Source organism: Capra hircus, chromosome 14 (genome assembly GCF_001704415.2).
Source record: "Capra hircus breed San Clemente chromosome 14, ASM170441v1, whole genome shotgun sequence".
Classification (NCBI taxonomy): Eukaryota; Metazoa; Chordata; class Mammalia; order Artiodactyla; family Bovidae; genus Capra; species Capra hircus.
In genome coordinates, this window is record NC_030821.1 from 5,965,245 (window position 1) to 5,982,291 (window position 17,047).

Sequence of the window (17,047 nt, forward strand, 5' to 3'; positions counted from 1 at the left end):
ACTCTGGCCAGTTGTCCGCATCAGGAGGAGACCAGGGACAAAAGGGTCCCAGTTGCAGCCGCTGGGTCTGGTCCATTGGCAGGCAAGCTGGCCCCTGAGTACCCCGAGTGGTCAGGATGTCAGTCTCAGCGAAGAAGAGTCCCTGCCAGAGTCGCCATTTGTTGCAGGAAGAGGGACCCCTTCCAGGACCCGAAACTGGGCTCTTGTCTAACACTCGGAAATGAATTGTCCGAGGAGACACATGTGCTGACAAAGGGAACTTGGTCAGGGGTGTCCGATCCACGGTCAGAAGGTGATATCTCGGACTCGGTGTAAAGTTCCCAAGTCAGAGGTGCCTTCTGAGGGCCAGCCTATGTGGAAGGTCGGCCATTCTGCACTGCAAAAAGTGATTAATTTATTCCTTTTAATTTCTACACGGAGGTCATGAGCGCGCATCTTGACCTCCTTAAAATTATCAGTAACCAAGGATAGAGGTGCGGGGCTAGAATGGTGTTGCCCCATCGTCCCTGGATCAGTCAGATGTTGGTAGATTAACACAGACAATACGAACAGCCACACAAACAGAAAGAGAGACAGAAGAAATACACCTCCAGGAGTCCGGAGGTAAAACTGAACAACGACGGCCTCCGGCCGTTCAGCAGGAGCGACCCGCTATCGTCTACAGAGAAAGGGGCACTCAGTCCCCCTACGCCGGGGTCGGGGACGTCTCCCAACGACCCCCACCGGTGACTCTCCGGCGTGTCCGCCTGAGTCATATACCGGTCTCAGATACCAGGCCCTACCAGGAGTGAAAAGAAAGACAGAAAAAAGCTTACTGGCTTCAGATGACTCTCCGGATCGGTCTTCCCGTGGAGCCGGTGGGAGATCCCGGACGAGCCCCCAAACATAATGCCCAAGTCGCAAAATCTCCCAATGACCACCAGGGAGCCGATATCCGATGCAAAAGCAAGAGAGTTTTTATTACCAAGCTCGAGCTGGGGCTTCCACTGATACCGACGAAGCAGCTATAGGGAGGAGCCCTGAGCTCTGGGTTGCATTGCTTATACAGGGTATTAGCGCTCGAAAAATTCAAAAAACGGGAGTCTCTGGGTCTGATTGGTCACCTTCTGGTGAAGGGTTAGGTGTTGAGTTCTGATTGGTTCTCCTTTCCCGGGCTTGATTCGAGTTTCCTGGGCTGGCCAAGGGTTCTGATTGGTTCGCAGGTGATGGGGTGAGGTCAGGGGATTTCCAAAGGCTCTTTTCCCTGAACCTTACAAAATGGAGTAGCTTTGATTCTTCAGCAAAGACTGAGACAAGACTAAGCAACTTCACTCTCAAATGGGGTTTGTTCTGGGGAAGGTGGTGAGATTTTTGCCAGCCCTGTTCACCTCCATTTCTGTCTAGATGAAACATGTTGCCTCAGCGCAATTCTGTGCAGAAACATTATTTTTCGTATTTAGCACAACATTTGGTCGTCTTATTAGCTAAAGTTTAGTCTCTTGTTTTTAAGATACATTTCTACTGTCACACTGTCCCCTAAGTTCCTTGCCTTCTGTTGTAAGACACTCAGAGCAATTCAGATCAGGATTTCACATTACCTGTCTGTGTCTACTTCGAAAAGAAATAGTCCATGAAGAGATATATGTTTAGAAGAATGCATACTTTGGGTTCAAGTATGAAGAACACAGTTGGGAAAGTGGTGTTTAGTGAAAGAAAATATCAGAAACTGCTGAGAGTGGCAGTTGAGAAGGATTTGTTCACCGTCAGTAGCTTGCAGGGTAGTCAGCTCAGGTCAGGATAACAGAGCTTTAGAGCTCAGTCAGACCTCAGTTCAAATGTTAGTTCCGCCACTTAGTAGCAGGTTGAGAAGGACAAATTCTTTCACCTCTCCAGGCCTCCATTTTCTTTTTTTCTGATTACTTGTTTATTTTTGACTGTGCTGGGTCTCTGTGGCTACACACGGGCTCTTCTCGAGTTGCGGCGAGCAGGGGCTCCCCTCTGGCTGTGGTGCACAGGCTCCCAGTCGCGATGCCCTCTCTGTCGCGGGGCACAGGCTCCCAGTCGCGATGCCCTCTCTGTCGCGGGGCACAGGCTCCCAGTCGCGATGCCCTCTCTGTCGCGGGGCACAGGCTCCCAGTCGCGATGCCCTCTCTGTCGCGGGGCACAGGCTCCCAGTCGCGATGTCCTCTCTGTCGCAGAGCACAGGCTCTGGTGCGCAGGGGCTTCTGCAGTCGTGGCCTGTGGGCCCAGAGGTGTGGCTCCTGGTCTCTAGAGCACAGGCTCAACAGCTGTGGCCCCCAGGCTTAGCTGCTCCGTGGTGTGTGGGATCTTCCGGATCAGGGATAGAACCCGTGTTTCCTGCGTCAGCAGATGGGCTCTTTGCCACTGAGCCACCAGGGAAGCCTGGCCACTGTCTTCTTATATGTATCATGGGGATGCTAATGATAGTGGCTGTCTCACAATATTGTCGTTAGGGCCAAATACACAAAAAGCATGTGGTGCGTCCTCTGTTTTCATTTTCCTCCTAAAAATAGGAACTTGGGCTTTGAAATCAGTATAAGAGTTATAAGTTAATTTAAAATTAGAAATAGAATTTTAGTACAAATAATTTTCACCAGGTCATAAAGTAAACTTGATTTTGTTACACAGTTTGTGAAGGAGACAGACAATGAAGTGAGAATGCGACTACTGCAGTTTGTCACTGGAACCTGCCGTTTACCTCTAGGAGGATTCGCTGAACTCATGGGTAAATGCAGTTTTCTCTGTAAATAATTTTGTGATAATGCTTTTAGACACACAGCAGACTTAAGCCTAAGGATTGTTCTTCTGTGCTTTATGTAGGGCATCTACTGAAAGAAAGACAAATTAATAATTAATATCAAGTACATTTGTAAGATAGGTATGAAAGTCTGCTCTCAGAGGCTTTGTGAAGGGAGTACAATTCTGTAGACACTGATCTTTCCACTTTGTGATTCCTGTTGCTGGATCTCTGCAGCATTAAGAAGCTTCTCTGGGCAGAAGCCACTTACATTGTAGTTAATTCTGTATCATTCATGTTGATTCTGTGACGTGTTCCTGTTTGACTAGTTGTCAAAACTAGTTTTGACTAGTTTTTAAGTCAAAACTTAAAAAGTTTAAAGGACCAAATGAATTTTGTCATATTTTCCTGATTTAGGAAGTAATGGGCCTCAAAAATTTTGCATTGAAAAAGTTGGCAAAGACACCTGGCTACCAAGAAGCCACACATGGTAAGTTCAAAAATCTGAAATAGTACAATGACTGAGTGTAATTGTTGATTCATTAAAGTAGTCAGAATTTCAGTTTTTACTGATTAATATAGCACTCTATAACTAAACACTTTAGAGTGACTGGTTAATATAAATACTCGAGAAATGTATCAATTGATTCAAAAAATATTTAAAGTACCACTAGGTGTAAAATAAGATTGAAGTGCTCCCTGCCTTGTATGAAGTTTGTGCTCCATTGGGGACGGGCACAAGAGACCAACAGGCCATCACCTCTTCACAATGCTAGGAGCCCTTTAAACCCGGAGACCAGCTGGAGGGGAAGCCCCACCAGATTGGGTGGTCAGGGAAGTTTCTTGAAAACAGTGATGTTTAAGTTGAGTTTGATGAATAGCATGCTGTGGGAAGAAATGGGGAGTGTATGCTTTGTATAGTCATTTTTTACGGAAATAAAAAATGACTTGGTATGAATGGAACTTAATGATTCTGAGGAGGAAGATAAAAGAATTTGGAAATGTGGGCAGGGGCTACATTATGTAGAGGTTAATAGACTGTGATGAGCAATTAGATTCTAAATACAATTAGGAGCCATTGAGGAGTCTTACAGAGGAAGAGATCTGAAAAAAAGGACTCTGGCAGCACGGGGAGGGCGGGAACTGGGTGAGTGAGAGGAGGGTCAGAGCTGTTAGTCATCCAGACAGAAGATGGAGATGGCCCGAAGGTATGTGTGGCTTTCAGGAGGTCAAAGCCAGTTTTCACACTGTCCCTTTTTGCCTTTTTATTGTTCTGACATTTGCACTGTGGTACCAAAGTAATGGTGGGTCAACAGCTGTTGCCTTAGCACAAGCCAAGGCAGTGACACCAAACTGCTGTCTCTGCATTTTTCAACACCACACATTTGAAGTTTAAAAAAAAAAAAGAAAAGGCCAGGCTTATTGAAAGTTGTTGATTATGAAGTAGTAAAAACTATTAACTTTATTAAATCTTGACACTTGAACTACGTGTGGTTTTTTTTAATATTCTGTATGACAAAATAAATGGCAAGTCTGCATAAAACACTGGGTTTTGTCTTGCGAAGAAGCTCTTAAACAGTTGTCGAGTTGAAAGCTGAAGAGCTTGCTTTTTTTGTGAAATGCTCTGTTTACTTGAAAACATAACAGACTGTTTCATTCAAACTGTTTTCTTGAAAATTAAGTAAAAGCTCATCATTTTAAGGAAAACAACTAACAGCATTTGTTGGTGATGATAACATTGAGGTTTCGTACAAAAATCAGAATTTTGGAAAACTTGTATATTCAGCTTCGCAGCTTCCCAAGACTAATATTTGAAAATTCGTTATAACTGGATGAACCTATATTTCCAAATAACTGATACATGATGTTATAAACTCATGCATGAGAAAAACATCCAAAGTGCAAAATAAACCAATAGATTTCATATAACAGAATACAAAGGGTTCTGTGATATGATTTCAAAACCCATATTATGTATAACCTTGTCAAACTTAGTATATTATCAAAGAATAATATCCACAATTATCTGGGGAAAGATTACCTCGAGTACATCTCTGTTTTCTAATTGCATATCTGTATGGGAACAGTCTTCATAGAATCTAAAACAATGCAGTTTCATAGTATAAACACATAGGTATTAGAATCCAGATGTCTTCTATTAAACCAGACATTAAAATGATTTGCAAAAATATGAAACAGGATCACTTTTTTCACTACTTTTTTGAAAACGGTCACTTTTTTCATAAAAATAACTTGCTTTCACTCTCACAGTAAATTATTTGTAAAATTTATGGTAAATATCAATAGCTATAATTCACATAAACAAAAAGCTCTTTGGATTTCTCAATATTTTTAGACGTGAGAAAGGATCCTATTCACCAAAAACTGTAAGGAACACCAGGTTAGATTAAATTGGTGAGTCCAATGCAGGAGAGATTGTTGAGGCAGGGGACAGAGAATTCATAACAAAAGGAGATGGAAAGAATTGGGATTCTGAGTGTGAGTTAAGGAATTCGCTTTTGATGAAAATGAGAACATTTCCTTTGTTGTAACAGAAGAGGAAAAAAAGTTGAGTTAAACTACAGATAGATTTTAGATTTTGTGAAGGAAAAAAGAGTTGATCACCTGTTGATTTTTTTCCTCCAAGTATTTATAAGGTGAAGCCACTGGCTAACAGTGAAGAAGGGAAAGACTTGGAAGGAGAAAGAAAGGGAGAGTTGTCAGGGGCGAGACAAGTGTTTCTAGAGAAACATAGCTGAGAATGCTGGGTAGTGTTGGATTGCCCACTCGGTTCTAGTAGTTCACGTGAAGTCGTCAGATATCCCCTGCAGTAATTTTCAACTGATAAGGTACAAGGAATGAAAAAGTAGAAGGCTGAATTCATTCAGAGTTTGAGTAAATTCAAAAAGGAGAGATAAGATTTTAAAGTATTTGCATGGTAGTGATTATAAGGATGGACCATGACCTCTATAAATTATTAGGTTGGTGCAAAAGTAATTGCAGTTTTAGACCATGAATTTTAAATCATTGTAACTAGGCTCAAACACATCTTTATTAATCAAAATAGGAACCATTACAGTCAATACACTTTTGCCAGTGAGAAACAAGTGTGTTTGTTCCTGTAACGTAAAAATCCATACTTCGGGATTAGACGAACTCTTGAGGAAAGCATTTTCTGCCTCCTGCTGGTTGTGGAAGCATTTTCCCTGCAGAATGTTGTTGAGATGCTTGAAGAAGTGGCAGTCAGTTGGCGAGAGGTTAGGTGCATATGGTAGATGAGGCAAAGCTTGGTAGCCCAATTCGTTCAGCTTTTGAAGTGCTGGTTGTGCAGCGTGTGGTCGGGTGTCGTGGAGAATTGGGCTCTTCCAGTTGACCAGTGCTGCGTGCAGATGTTGCAGTTTTCAGTGCTTCTCATCAGTTTGCTGAACATACCTCTCAGATGTAATGGTTTCGCCGCGATTCAGAAAGTTGTAATGGATCAGACGGGCAGCAGACCACCAAACAGTGACCGTGACCTTTTTTTTTTTTTTTTAATTTGACCATGACTCTTTTTTGGTGTAAGTTTGGCTTTGAGAAGTGCTTTGGAGCTTCTTCTCAGTCCACCCACTGAGCTGGTCGTTGCTGGTTGTCATATAAATCCACTTTTCATCACATGTTACAATCCAGTCGAGAAATGGTGTGTTGCCTAGAATAAGAGAAGATGGCATTTCAGAACAACAGTTTTTTTTCATTTTCAGTCAGCTCATAAGGCACCCACTTACAGAGCCTTTTCACCTTTCCACTTCGCTTCAAATGCGGAATGACCGTGGAATGGTCAACGCTGAGTTCTTCAGTCACATCTGCAGTGGTAAGAGGATCAGCTTCGATGATCTTCTCAGTTGGTCACTGTAACTTCCAATGGCCAGCCACTACGGTACTCATCTTCAAGGCTCTCATCTCCTTTGCAAAGCTTCTTGAAACACCACTGCACTGGACGTGCATTAGCAGTTCCTGGGCCAGATGGGCTGTTGATGTAGCGAGTTGTCTCTGCTGCTTTACGCCTCATTTTGAAATCAAATAAGACAATCACACAAATTTGCTTCTCATCTAACATCCTTTCCATAGTCTAAAGTAAATATAAAATAAACAGCGTGGCCACAGGACTGGAAACGGTCAGTTTTCATTCCAATCCCAAAGAAAGGCAATGCCAAAGAATGCTCAGACTACCGCACAATTGCACTAATCTCACATGCTAGTAAAGTAATGCTTAAAATTCTCCAAGCCAGTCTTCAGCAATACGTGAACTGTGAACTTCCAGATGTTCAAGCTGGTTTTAGAAAAGGCAGAAGAACCAGAGATCAAATTGCCAACATCCGCTGGATTGTTGAAAAAGCAAGAGTTCCAGAAAAACATTTATTTCTGCTTTATTGACTATGCTAAAGCCTTTGACTGTGTGGATCACAGTAAACTGTGGAAACTTCTGAAAGAGATGGGCATACCAGACCACCTGACCTGCCTCTTGAGAAGCCTGTATGCAGGTCAGGAAGCAACAGTTAGAACTGGACATGGAACAACAGACTGGTTCCAAATAGGAAAAGGAGTAGGTCAAGGCTGTATATTATCACCCTGCTTATTTAACTTATATGCAGAGTACATCATGAGAAACGCTGGGCTGGAGGAAGCACAAGCTGTAATCAAGATTGCTGGGAGAAATATCAATAATCTCAGATATGCAGATGACACCACCCTTATGGCAGAAAGTGAAGAACTGAAGAGCCTCTTGGTGAAAGTGAAAGAGGAGAGTGAAAAAGCTGGCTTAAAGCTCAACATTCAGAAAACTAAGATCATGGCATCTTATCCCATCACTTCATGGGAAATAGATGGGGAAACAGTGTCAGACTTTATTTTTGGGGGCTCCAAAATCACTGTAGATGGTGACTGCAGCCATGAAATTAAAAGACGCTTACTCCTTGGAAGGAAAGTTATGAACAACCTAGATAGCGTATTCAAAAGCAGAGACATTACTTTGCCAACAAAGGTCCATTTAGTCAAGGCTATGGTTTTTCCAGTGGTCATGTATGGATGTGAGTTGGACCATAAAGAAAGCTGAGCACCAAAGAATTGATGCTTTTGAACTGTGGTATTAGAGAAGATTCTTTAGAGTCCCATGGACTGCAGAGGTCCAACCAGTCCATCCTAAAGGAAATCAGTCCTGGGTGTTCATTGGAAGGACTGATGTTGAAGCTGAAACTCCAATACTTTGGCCACCTGACACGAAGAGCTGACTCATTGGAAAAGACCTGATGCTGAGAAAGATTGAGGGCAGGAGAAGGGGACGATAGAGGATGAGATGGCTGGATGGCATCACTGACTCGATGGACATGGGTTTGGGTTGACTCAGGGAGTTGGTGACGGACAGGGAGGCCTGGCATGCTGCAGTTCATGGAGTCACAAGGAGTCGGACACGACTGATCAACTGAACTGAACTGAATCATTAGCAAAAGAACATAAAGTGAGAAATGTGCGTTAAAGTGGTGTATAACATAACCGCATTTATTGAGAATGTATTCCGGTATCAAATGGCAATTCCAACAGTGCTGAAACCGCAGTTACCTTTGCACCAACCTAATACTTATAATGATGGGCTGTTGCTTAAGAAGTGAAGATTGGAAGAGTCTGTGGACAAGGTAGGATGGTGAGAAAGTATTGGGTTAATAGGCTGGCATTTTGATTGAAGTAATTTGGGGAAAACCGATAATCAGTGTTTTAGTGAATAATTCCCTTTGCTGCTGGTGACCAAGTTCAAGGTATGATACTAAAGTAGGGGAACAGATCCCTGAAGAACGGCCAAGACCTGGGAGGCTGTAGTGTTGCCTGTCACCTGAGTGAACGAGAGGACTGTGAAGCAGGGGCCAGAGGTATCAGTGAGCGGAGGAACGTGGTCAGGAAGGAGGTGATAGCAAGAGTGCGAAAGCAGGCTTCGTAGCCAGGTCATTTGCCTCAGATGACGAAAGCGTGTGGGCTGGCTGCAAAGGAAATGGACTGTGTTCAGGCTAGCTGAGTTTCAGTTAAGGCAAGAGAGGAGCTGTTTAGACTGTCTCCAGGGGATCTTCCCGACTCTTTGTCTCAGGGATCAAACCTAGCTCTCCCGCATTTGCAGGCAGATTCTTTACCACCTGAGCCACCAGGAAAGCCCGTTAAGACTATAGAAGCCTGCAAATCATGTAATAGAAGTTCAAAAGAATGGACCGGCACGCTGTGAGATGGAGGGCACAGGTGGAGATACTGTTCAGATCAGGAGAAATAGAGCAGATCAGGACTGGGGTGAGGATTTAGGTGAAAAGATGATGCAGAGAGACTTGCGTGTCCGGCAGTGACTGAGGGGCGCGCTGCTGCGCCTGCCGTCTGTGGGGAGGCGGTCCTGATGGCCCTCAGGTGGGGTCCCTCTGCTGCGGTCCCCAGGGCTTTGCTTAGAGAGGTGGCTGCTCTCTGGATGCAGGGACAGCAGGCGACGTACGTGTGAAGCGAGCTAATGGGGTACTTCTCTCCCCTCCCCTTTTTACATATAAGAAAATAGAAGCAGCGAACAATACCTACTCCACATCTAGTTTAGTTTAATAAAGCTAAACTAAAACAGTATTCTGATATTCACATAGTAGGTACTCAGCAGAAGATGAGTATTTTTAGTGTTTTTGTCTTTTTGTAAAGCAGCACAGAACAGAATAGCTCATGTCTTAGAGCCATGTATTTGAATGCTTTAAAGATACCCATTTTCTTACATGGCTCAACTCAACATGTACTAAATGTCTCCTGTACGCAAAATGGATCTGTGTCAGGAGAATAAAGGGGACTCTGCCCTTGTGAACTTTAGAATCTAATGGAAGAAACCAGTCAGTGATAGTACAGAGAAAATCCTATATAGAAATAAAAAGACCTTATGGAGAGGGAAATTATGAAGTCTGTGTAACATGTTCAAGGAGAATTCTTGGAGGAAGTTTTGTAGCTTTTGGACTGATTCTTAATAGTAATTTCATAGGCAGAAAGGGTATTCCGGAACATCAGAGAGCCGTAAATAAGAGCACGGCTGTAGAACAGAGGAGCATGTGGTCTGCCTGGAGAACACGGAATAAGCGGTGGGGCCGCACCAAGCGGCCCAGGCCTCCCCTCCCACTCCCCCTCTACAGGAATTAGCAGCAGCAAAGGGGCTTTACAGACTTGCCTGTCTTTTTAATAAAGGACCCCTGAAAGTGATAGAAGGCTAGATAGGTTGTGAAAAAGTGAAAAAAAAAACCTGTACACAGATCAGTAGGCGGAAGTTCTGATGGTGCAGATAACAGAGGAGGAGGAAGCAGATGCGGGTGGATATGACAGCAACAGAGATGATCGGGGGAAACGGTGGGGCGACCTGGTGAACAGGACGGTCGACACAGGCAGGGGATCGGTTGTCTTAGTGTGGACCCCTGTTGGGAAGTCTCCCCTGGCCTCAGTCCACTGTCAGACTGCACCTCAGGCATAGGCAGAGGCGGCGGGAGGGGCCGGCGGGAAGAGAACGGTTCCCTTGCTTGGTGCTGTGAACAGCTTTTCAGAGAGAGACGTGGTCTGAGAAGAACACAGTTTTAATTGGCTGCCTTGTTTCAAAAGGCTCTCTCCTGATGTAGTTTCCTGACGAGGGCAGATGACTGGTAGGAGTAGTAGAAGGGAACTGGACCATCTCTAGAAGCCTTCCACATGAGACAATAACAGAGCGGCTGACTTCTCAGAGCTATCTCACTAGACCCTAATAGAGTGGGGACTGAAATCCGAAACTCCTGAATCCTGACCCAGATACTCAGTGATGTATCTGAAAAAAATGAAATGTTAGTCTACAGCTTTGTAAATTGTAAAACAATACACTGATGATTTAAGCACTTTCCATGTTCTTTGTATTTCATCAGTTAATCCCAGCAGGGAATTCTCTTTGAGTCTGGCAGGACTGCAAGCATATTGTTTTAGAGAAAGTTCTACATATGACAAGTGAAAGTGAAAGTCGCTCACTTGTGTCCAACTCTTTGCGGCCCCATGGATACACTCCTTGGAAGTCTCCAGGCCAGAATACTGGAGTGGGTGGCCTTTCCCTTCTCCAGGGGATCTTCCCGACCCAGGAATAGAACTGGGGTCTCCTGCATTACAGGCGGATTCTTTACCAACTGAGCTACCAGGGAAGACATTTGAAAAGACAAAAGTATGTATTTGGTGATAGACAGTCTCCACCCTAGAATGTAAGTTCAGTGAGAACATGGACCTTAGTTTTTCATCTCTGTATCACTAGCTCCTGGGAGAAATACCTGATACAGAAAAGATTCTCAGTAAGTAACTGATGAGTGAGTGAATTCACAGGTGAATCAGTGAAAGAAATGGACTCTCTTAACCCAGAAGTTAGGGGGACTCTGGAAACAATGTAACATGATACTATAAAGAGGAAGAATATTCCAGCGGTTACTTTCTCTGGGAAACATTAAAATATTTTTATGAATAGGTCTTAAAATTGAGTCAATTGCTATAAGAAAATTTGTATATTTAATATTATGTTCAGTAAGTATTAATATAGTAAGCAGTAAATTGTCTGTTAAATACTTCCAACAAAATTTCTACATTCTTCCTGTTGTTTTTCAAATGTATTTTTAAAATATATTGTATTAGAAATATTTTCAGAGCTTATTTTATTGAAAACACATTTTGTTTTTGTTTTTGTTCAGTTTTAATCGCTTGGATCTACCACCATATAAGAGTTACGAACAACTAAAGGAGAAACTTCTTTTTGCAATAGAAGAAACAGAGGGATTTGGACAAGAATGAATGTGGCTTCTTGTCTTGGAGGAGCTCTTGCATTTAAATACCCCAGCCAAGAAAAGTTGCACAGATAGTGTATATAAGCTGTTCATTCTGTACAGTGAATTTTCTGAATCTCTCAAAAGTATAAATGTTTTCCGTTCTTCCACAGAAATATGCAAAACAGCTCATCCTTTTCTACTTTATTTATTGTTCCCTTGAAATGACCAGGAAAAAAAAAATCATCCTTAAATTTTGAAGCAAGCGAGAGACTTTATTAAAAATAAGTATATATCTATATAAGCATATATGATCATGGCTCTAGTTTTATAGAGCTTAGGGTGTATTAAACGTGACAGCCACTCATCCGAAAATAGTCTGGATTTGCTTTACCTTGTTTCTGTTATCCAGGGGAAGAAGTTCAAATTGCTCCGTGGTTTTTTCCCTGATGTAACATCTCTTGAGGGTGTTTAGCTGCATGGCTGTTCAGGAAGGTATTAAGGGCTTAGGCCAAAATCTTACTTTGAATATGTTAAAAAAAAGTGCTGCTGGCTTTTCTTAAGATGGGTGCTTGAACCTGTCAGTTTATTTTAAATAAATATAGTAGTTGAAAATTTTCCCTCTTTGCTACATCCCTAATACAGTCAGTCAAGGTCATTAATGAAACCGTAACTTATGAGTAAATCATATACTAGATCTACTACCATTTAGTTTATTCTGGAAATTGGGGAGAATTCACTGAGCAGCATAGAGGTTTGTTTACATGTTACTTTGGGATGCTAGGTATTTGTGGAATTAAAAAGAATCAGGCACTAATATACTTTAGTTTTAATATCTATGATGTTCTTTAAATACAGAATAAATTGATATAATTTGATACTTAGGAACATATAAATAGGTAATGTGAACTTTTCTGCTTTTGTGTTCGAAATTTTGGTTTTATAAAATCAGATGGATTGAAGACTTACATACGCATCTAAATATTCAAATAAGTCTAATGATTTCCTATTACAGTTTGAATATCTTCATTCATTCATATCTTAAATTCATGAAAGTTCTATGTATCTGAATAAGCATATAAAAAATATTTTGGTCTTCCCCCCTTTTTATATAAATTATTATTTTTGTCCTAGGTAAATACTTTGTTTTTCATTATCAAAGACATTTACTGATCTACAAAAATGTGTAACAATCTGATGCGAATGATATTAATGCTGCTTTAGCAAGTGGGGCTTCCTTATTAATATAAAAATTTAAATTTCCACTTGTATCATTATTTCAGTATATACTATAAATTTCATAAACTTAAAATTTTTTTAACCATGGGAACTGACATCTTAGAATGTTACCAGTAACATTTCACTAAGTACATACAGATAATACTAGTATACAATTCAACTTCTCTAGACAATACTTTTTGCTTTGCCAAAACTTTTCCTACATATTTAGATTGTTTTACATTTTTATTCAGAATTCATAGTAAAGATGAAATAAAAGTCAGTGATCCACTTGGTTGAATACTTTTCCCAGATCCTCATTCCTGACTTTCTAGTTATTCTTACGCCTAAAGAATGAAAACAAGAGAACGAGTGCATGAGAGGGTGCCCAGTCTTCGAAAGGGCCGCTTGGCTTAGCCGAGGGCAGTGCTGCTGAGGAGCTTTGCTGAGACAGCGGTGGCTGTCGCCCAGCGTGCGGGAATGGCCGTGGCAGGTCTCACGAAGCTCTCAGGGTGCCTGTGCCTGCCTCCTCACTCCAGGTCCACAGGGGGCTTCAGAGAGGAAACCAGCATCCTGGAGAGCTCGTCAGGCTCTTCTGTCTGTCGTGTTATTCCTAGAAATCCAGGCCTGTAGGCAGGATATCCTGGCTTGTCTTGGTACGTGCACTCTGGCCGTGAGAGGAACCTGAGACCTGTGTCCTCCCCTCCCTTGGCAGTGCCCGTCCTGGGCTGGGCCGAGCAGAGAGAAGTCGAGTGCAAGGCCCCTGGTGCCCAACCACAACCCCGCAGTGAGTGCAGAGGCGGTCCCAGCGCCCTTCACCCCCAGCACCGCGCATCAGTGCATGAGTCCACCCATCAGAGCAGCTGCCTGCCTGCCAGGGAGAGAGGCCACCAGTGCGGTTTGTGTGTTCAGTGCTTGCAGGGCAAAAGGGCTAACCAGCACTTCCGCCCTTGGGCCTCAGGTCAGACGCCTAGCTTTTCCAGTTTTCAAAACTAGGTAGGTCGGTGCGCCAGCAGTGCTGTCAGGCAATACCTTTTCTGTTCATAAAAAGGACCCCTGACTGTTATGTTATGTCCGGACTGGGAAGACTCCATATACTTGACAGGAAACCACAGCTGCAGACTTCCCGGGATGGGAAAACTCTTAAGGGCCTGTCCCTTTGGGATTCCCGAGCTGTGACCCGGGGCGATGGTCGTTGCAGAGCTGCATGGATGCGCTGCTCCGGACGCTGCTGCAAGGTCATCCGAATGTCAGGAAGCCTGACACCGACCACCTGGGCCAGCTTGGGTTTTGTCCATCTGAGTGAACTGGTGCTGGATGAAGCCTGTCACCACGGGTTTTTCGAGTCTGAATATTTGGTTGAACCTCCAATGGGCATTACAGAATCAACCAGAAATATTATCTGGCTGAAGTAGGTAACAAAAAAAATTTTTAAAGGCAGGGGGAACCCAAACCAATAACAGAGTAATAGTCCAAAAGTGGCCCCTTCTGTGCTCACTTCCGCAGCACATACACTACAGTTGGAACAGCAGTGGCATCTCCTAAATTCCGAATTTTCTCTCCCCAGTCTTTGACCAAGGACAATCAGATGTTAACGGCATTTTAAAATATTTACTGATACTCCTGTAAATACATGTTTAATCTTCAAAATTCCATTAATTCTCAGGGTGTTTTGTTTTTTTCCTTGATGTAATTATGTTTATTTTAAAAAGTGAGTCTGAGAAAAATCATTTTTACAAAATCTGTAACTAGTCCACTCAGGAAAATTTCTGGCAGCAAGAGTAGGATGACAGCCACCTTCCAAGTCAGATGTCTGCTGTCATCCTTAAAGTAACAGGTGCACAAGAAGGGGCAGTTGTGATCCCCCGTAGCCCATGTCTGTGGTATGCTTAGAAGACAAAATACGGCAAACTTCTGCTGACATGTACATGGGGAAATAGGCATCTCAAACTAGCAGTCCGCTCTGGAACACAAGAGCCGAGTCAAGTGGGCACTGCCCAGGAAGGGGAATCCTGGGGCCCCAGGGCTCATTCCCGAAAGCAGCAGTTCTCATCCAGAGTGGAGAAATGCCAGGAAGCAGTGTGAGACCTAGGAGGTCAGACTCCTGGGAAGTCAAAAGAGGCTGAAAATGCGCACAATCGGAATCTCAGGAAGGTACCACTTCTTGGAGACAGGGGAGCTCCTCCTTTGTAAAGGGGGGGAAAGAAACATAGCAGCTCTATAGAAGACCCGGCAACCACACTCCTGGACGTTTATCTCACAGAGATGAAAGGTATGCTGATAAAAGTCATACCTTAAGTTCATAGCAGCCAAAGTTGGGAAACCACCCAAATGCCCCAAGGTGGCTAGTTGAAATAAACTGGCACACCCATACAATGAAAAATAGTCAACAATAAAAAGGAACTGTTGACTAAATTTAGATGGATCTCAAATGAGTTATGCTGAATGAAGAAAGCCAATCTCAGAGGATCACATTCTGTATGATTCATTTATATGTTTTTGAAATGACAAGATTATGGAGAACTACAGAGAATTATTAGCAGTTGTCAGGATTAGGGATGGTGGCAGGGAATGTGTATGACTGTGAGGGACAGCACTAAGTTTTTGTGATGGAACAGTTCTCTGTCTTCACTGTGGCAGTTACAGAAATTTACGTGTGACACAACTGCACGGATGACACACGCGAGGTGACTTAAAAGTGGTAACACCTGAACACAGTCTGTGGACTGTGCAGTCTCCTGGCTTGGATACTGAACTGCAGTGACCTGTCACCATCAAGGCACGCTGAGGGGAGGGTCCGCAGGACCTCTCTGAGTAGTACTTTTTGGGCAACTTCTTTTGAATCTACTGCAAAGGAAAAAATTTTAAATAGCTCTACATAATATCAAAGACAGATCCTCCCCTCCATAAAAGGCTTTATGACTAAAAGAAATCTTATTTTACAAAACTATTTCATTTTGTAAATTACTGAGGGTGTTACTGAACTAATCCAAACTCCTTACCTCCCATTTGATAAAGTGGCATTGCTGGTCATTAAATACATACAAAAAATGTCATACCTCCAAAAAATGACATCCAAAGTCACTCTAAAGAGAAAACTGAAAACGAGGGCTAAACAGGAAAAAAAAAAAAAAAAAAGTAAAATCCTTAAACACAATATACTAGTCTGAATTATATCTAAATAATAATTGCAGACATGAAAAAAATCCAAATTAGAAATTCAGAACTGGACCAAAAAACATGAAGATGTGAAATGCCTACTAACGGGAAAACAAAAAAAAACTGAAGAAAAAGAAACATCTCAAAAGTGAAGACAAGCAGTAACTATCAGAGAACGGGATAAATACAAATGTCAAGGAAGATCTAGTACACATATAAGACGGGACGGTGCTTCTCTAAAGGTGGTCAGTAAGGCCATTCTGGAAGGAGGGACAGTTTGAAAGACAGTTGGACTGGCCTTTTTAAAAAGTCAGTGCTGTGAGAGAAACAGATGGGTTACTGTTCTAGATTTTAAAAAACTTAAGGTGGAAAATTAAATGCAATATATGATCTTTGGATCTTGGTTTCTAGAAGTATAAGACATTTTGGGACATTTAAGGATATTTGAGTACGGCTGGATATTAAAGAATTGTTATTAACTTTCTAGTTGTAATATGAATTTGTGTTTGTTTAGAAGGATGTCTTTATTCTGAGACAGTACTGAAATATTTAGGGATGAAATATGTTGTCTGTTATTTCAAAAGTTTACAGATACTTGTAAATATATGAATACACATAAGTAAAACACAGCAAAAGATTAGCAACTGTTGAATCAGAGATGGGTATACACAGTCCAGTACTTTTGAGTGTTTGCTTCTGTTTGAAAATATACATGATAACCACAAAGAGTACATACCTACACTGTATGTTTTCCCTTTGAGAAAACTACCTACACATACACTCAGATATCTCTAAGTGACATTCAAGACACCACTTCTCACAGAATTTAGGGTCTGCACTGGTGGCACCCCAGGGATCACTGTCCTATTTAACACCCTCGTTTCCATTTCTCCTTGAGTTCCACGTTCCTTTCACCCATTAGGGAATAGACTTTGGGCTCGCCTAGTGACAAAATCAATCCACTTTTAAGACTACCTCACGTTTTAAAAAAGAAACCACTCCATTTTCAGCCCTCTCCTGACTGAGCTCTTTCCTTATGCAGGCTGGCTCCAAGACACATCAGTTAACTGTCTTATCCCAAGAACCCCCATCACGCTGAGCTCCTGTCACTTGCTTCTCTGCAAGGGCTCAGCTCTTCAGTCCAACT

The 17,047-nt window shown here is 42.4% G+C and overlaps 1 protein-coding gene and 1 long non-coding RNA gene across 5 annotated transcripts in view; one reads left to right on the forward strand and one right to left on the reverse strand.

Annotated features, from left to right (window-relative positions):
* WWP1 (WW domain containing E3 ubiquitin protein ligase 1) overlaps positions 1-16,540 on the forward strand; it is a 150,875-nt gene extending 134,335 nt beyond the window's left edge. For 3 of the 4 annotated variants that reach the window (XR_001919118.1, XM_018058181.1, XM_018058180.1), the window contains 3 exons: positions 2,629-2,725; positions 3,155-3,227; positions 11,452-16,540. Coding sequence is in view for 3 of the 4 variants with exons in the window: in XM_018058181.1 (XP_017913670.1) it covers positions 2,629-2,725; positions 3,155-3,227; positions 11,452-11,551 (270 nt within the window). In the remaining variant the exon portion in view is untranslated. The remainder of the gene's footprint in view (positions 1-2,628; positions 2,726-3,154; positions 3,228-11,451) is intronic. The other variant, XM_018058182.1, reaches the window with a different exon arrangement.
* On the reverse strand, positions 6,221-6,897 carry LOC108637509. Its single transcript, XR_001919119.1, has 2 exons — positions 6,512-6,897; positions 6,221-6,422 (listed from the first exon to the last, which is right to left on the reverse strand). It is a non-coding gene; the product is annotated as an uncharacterized LOC108637509 (long non-coding RNA).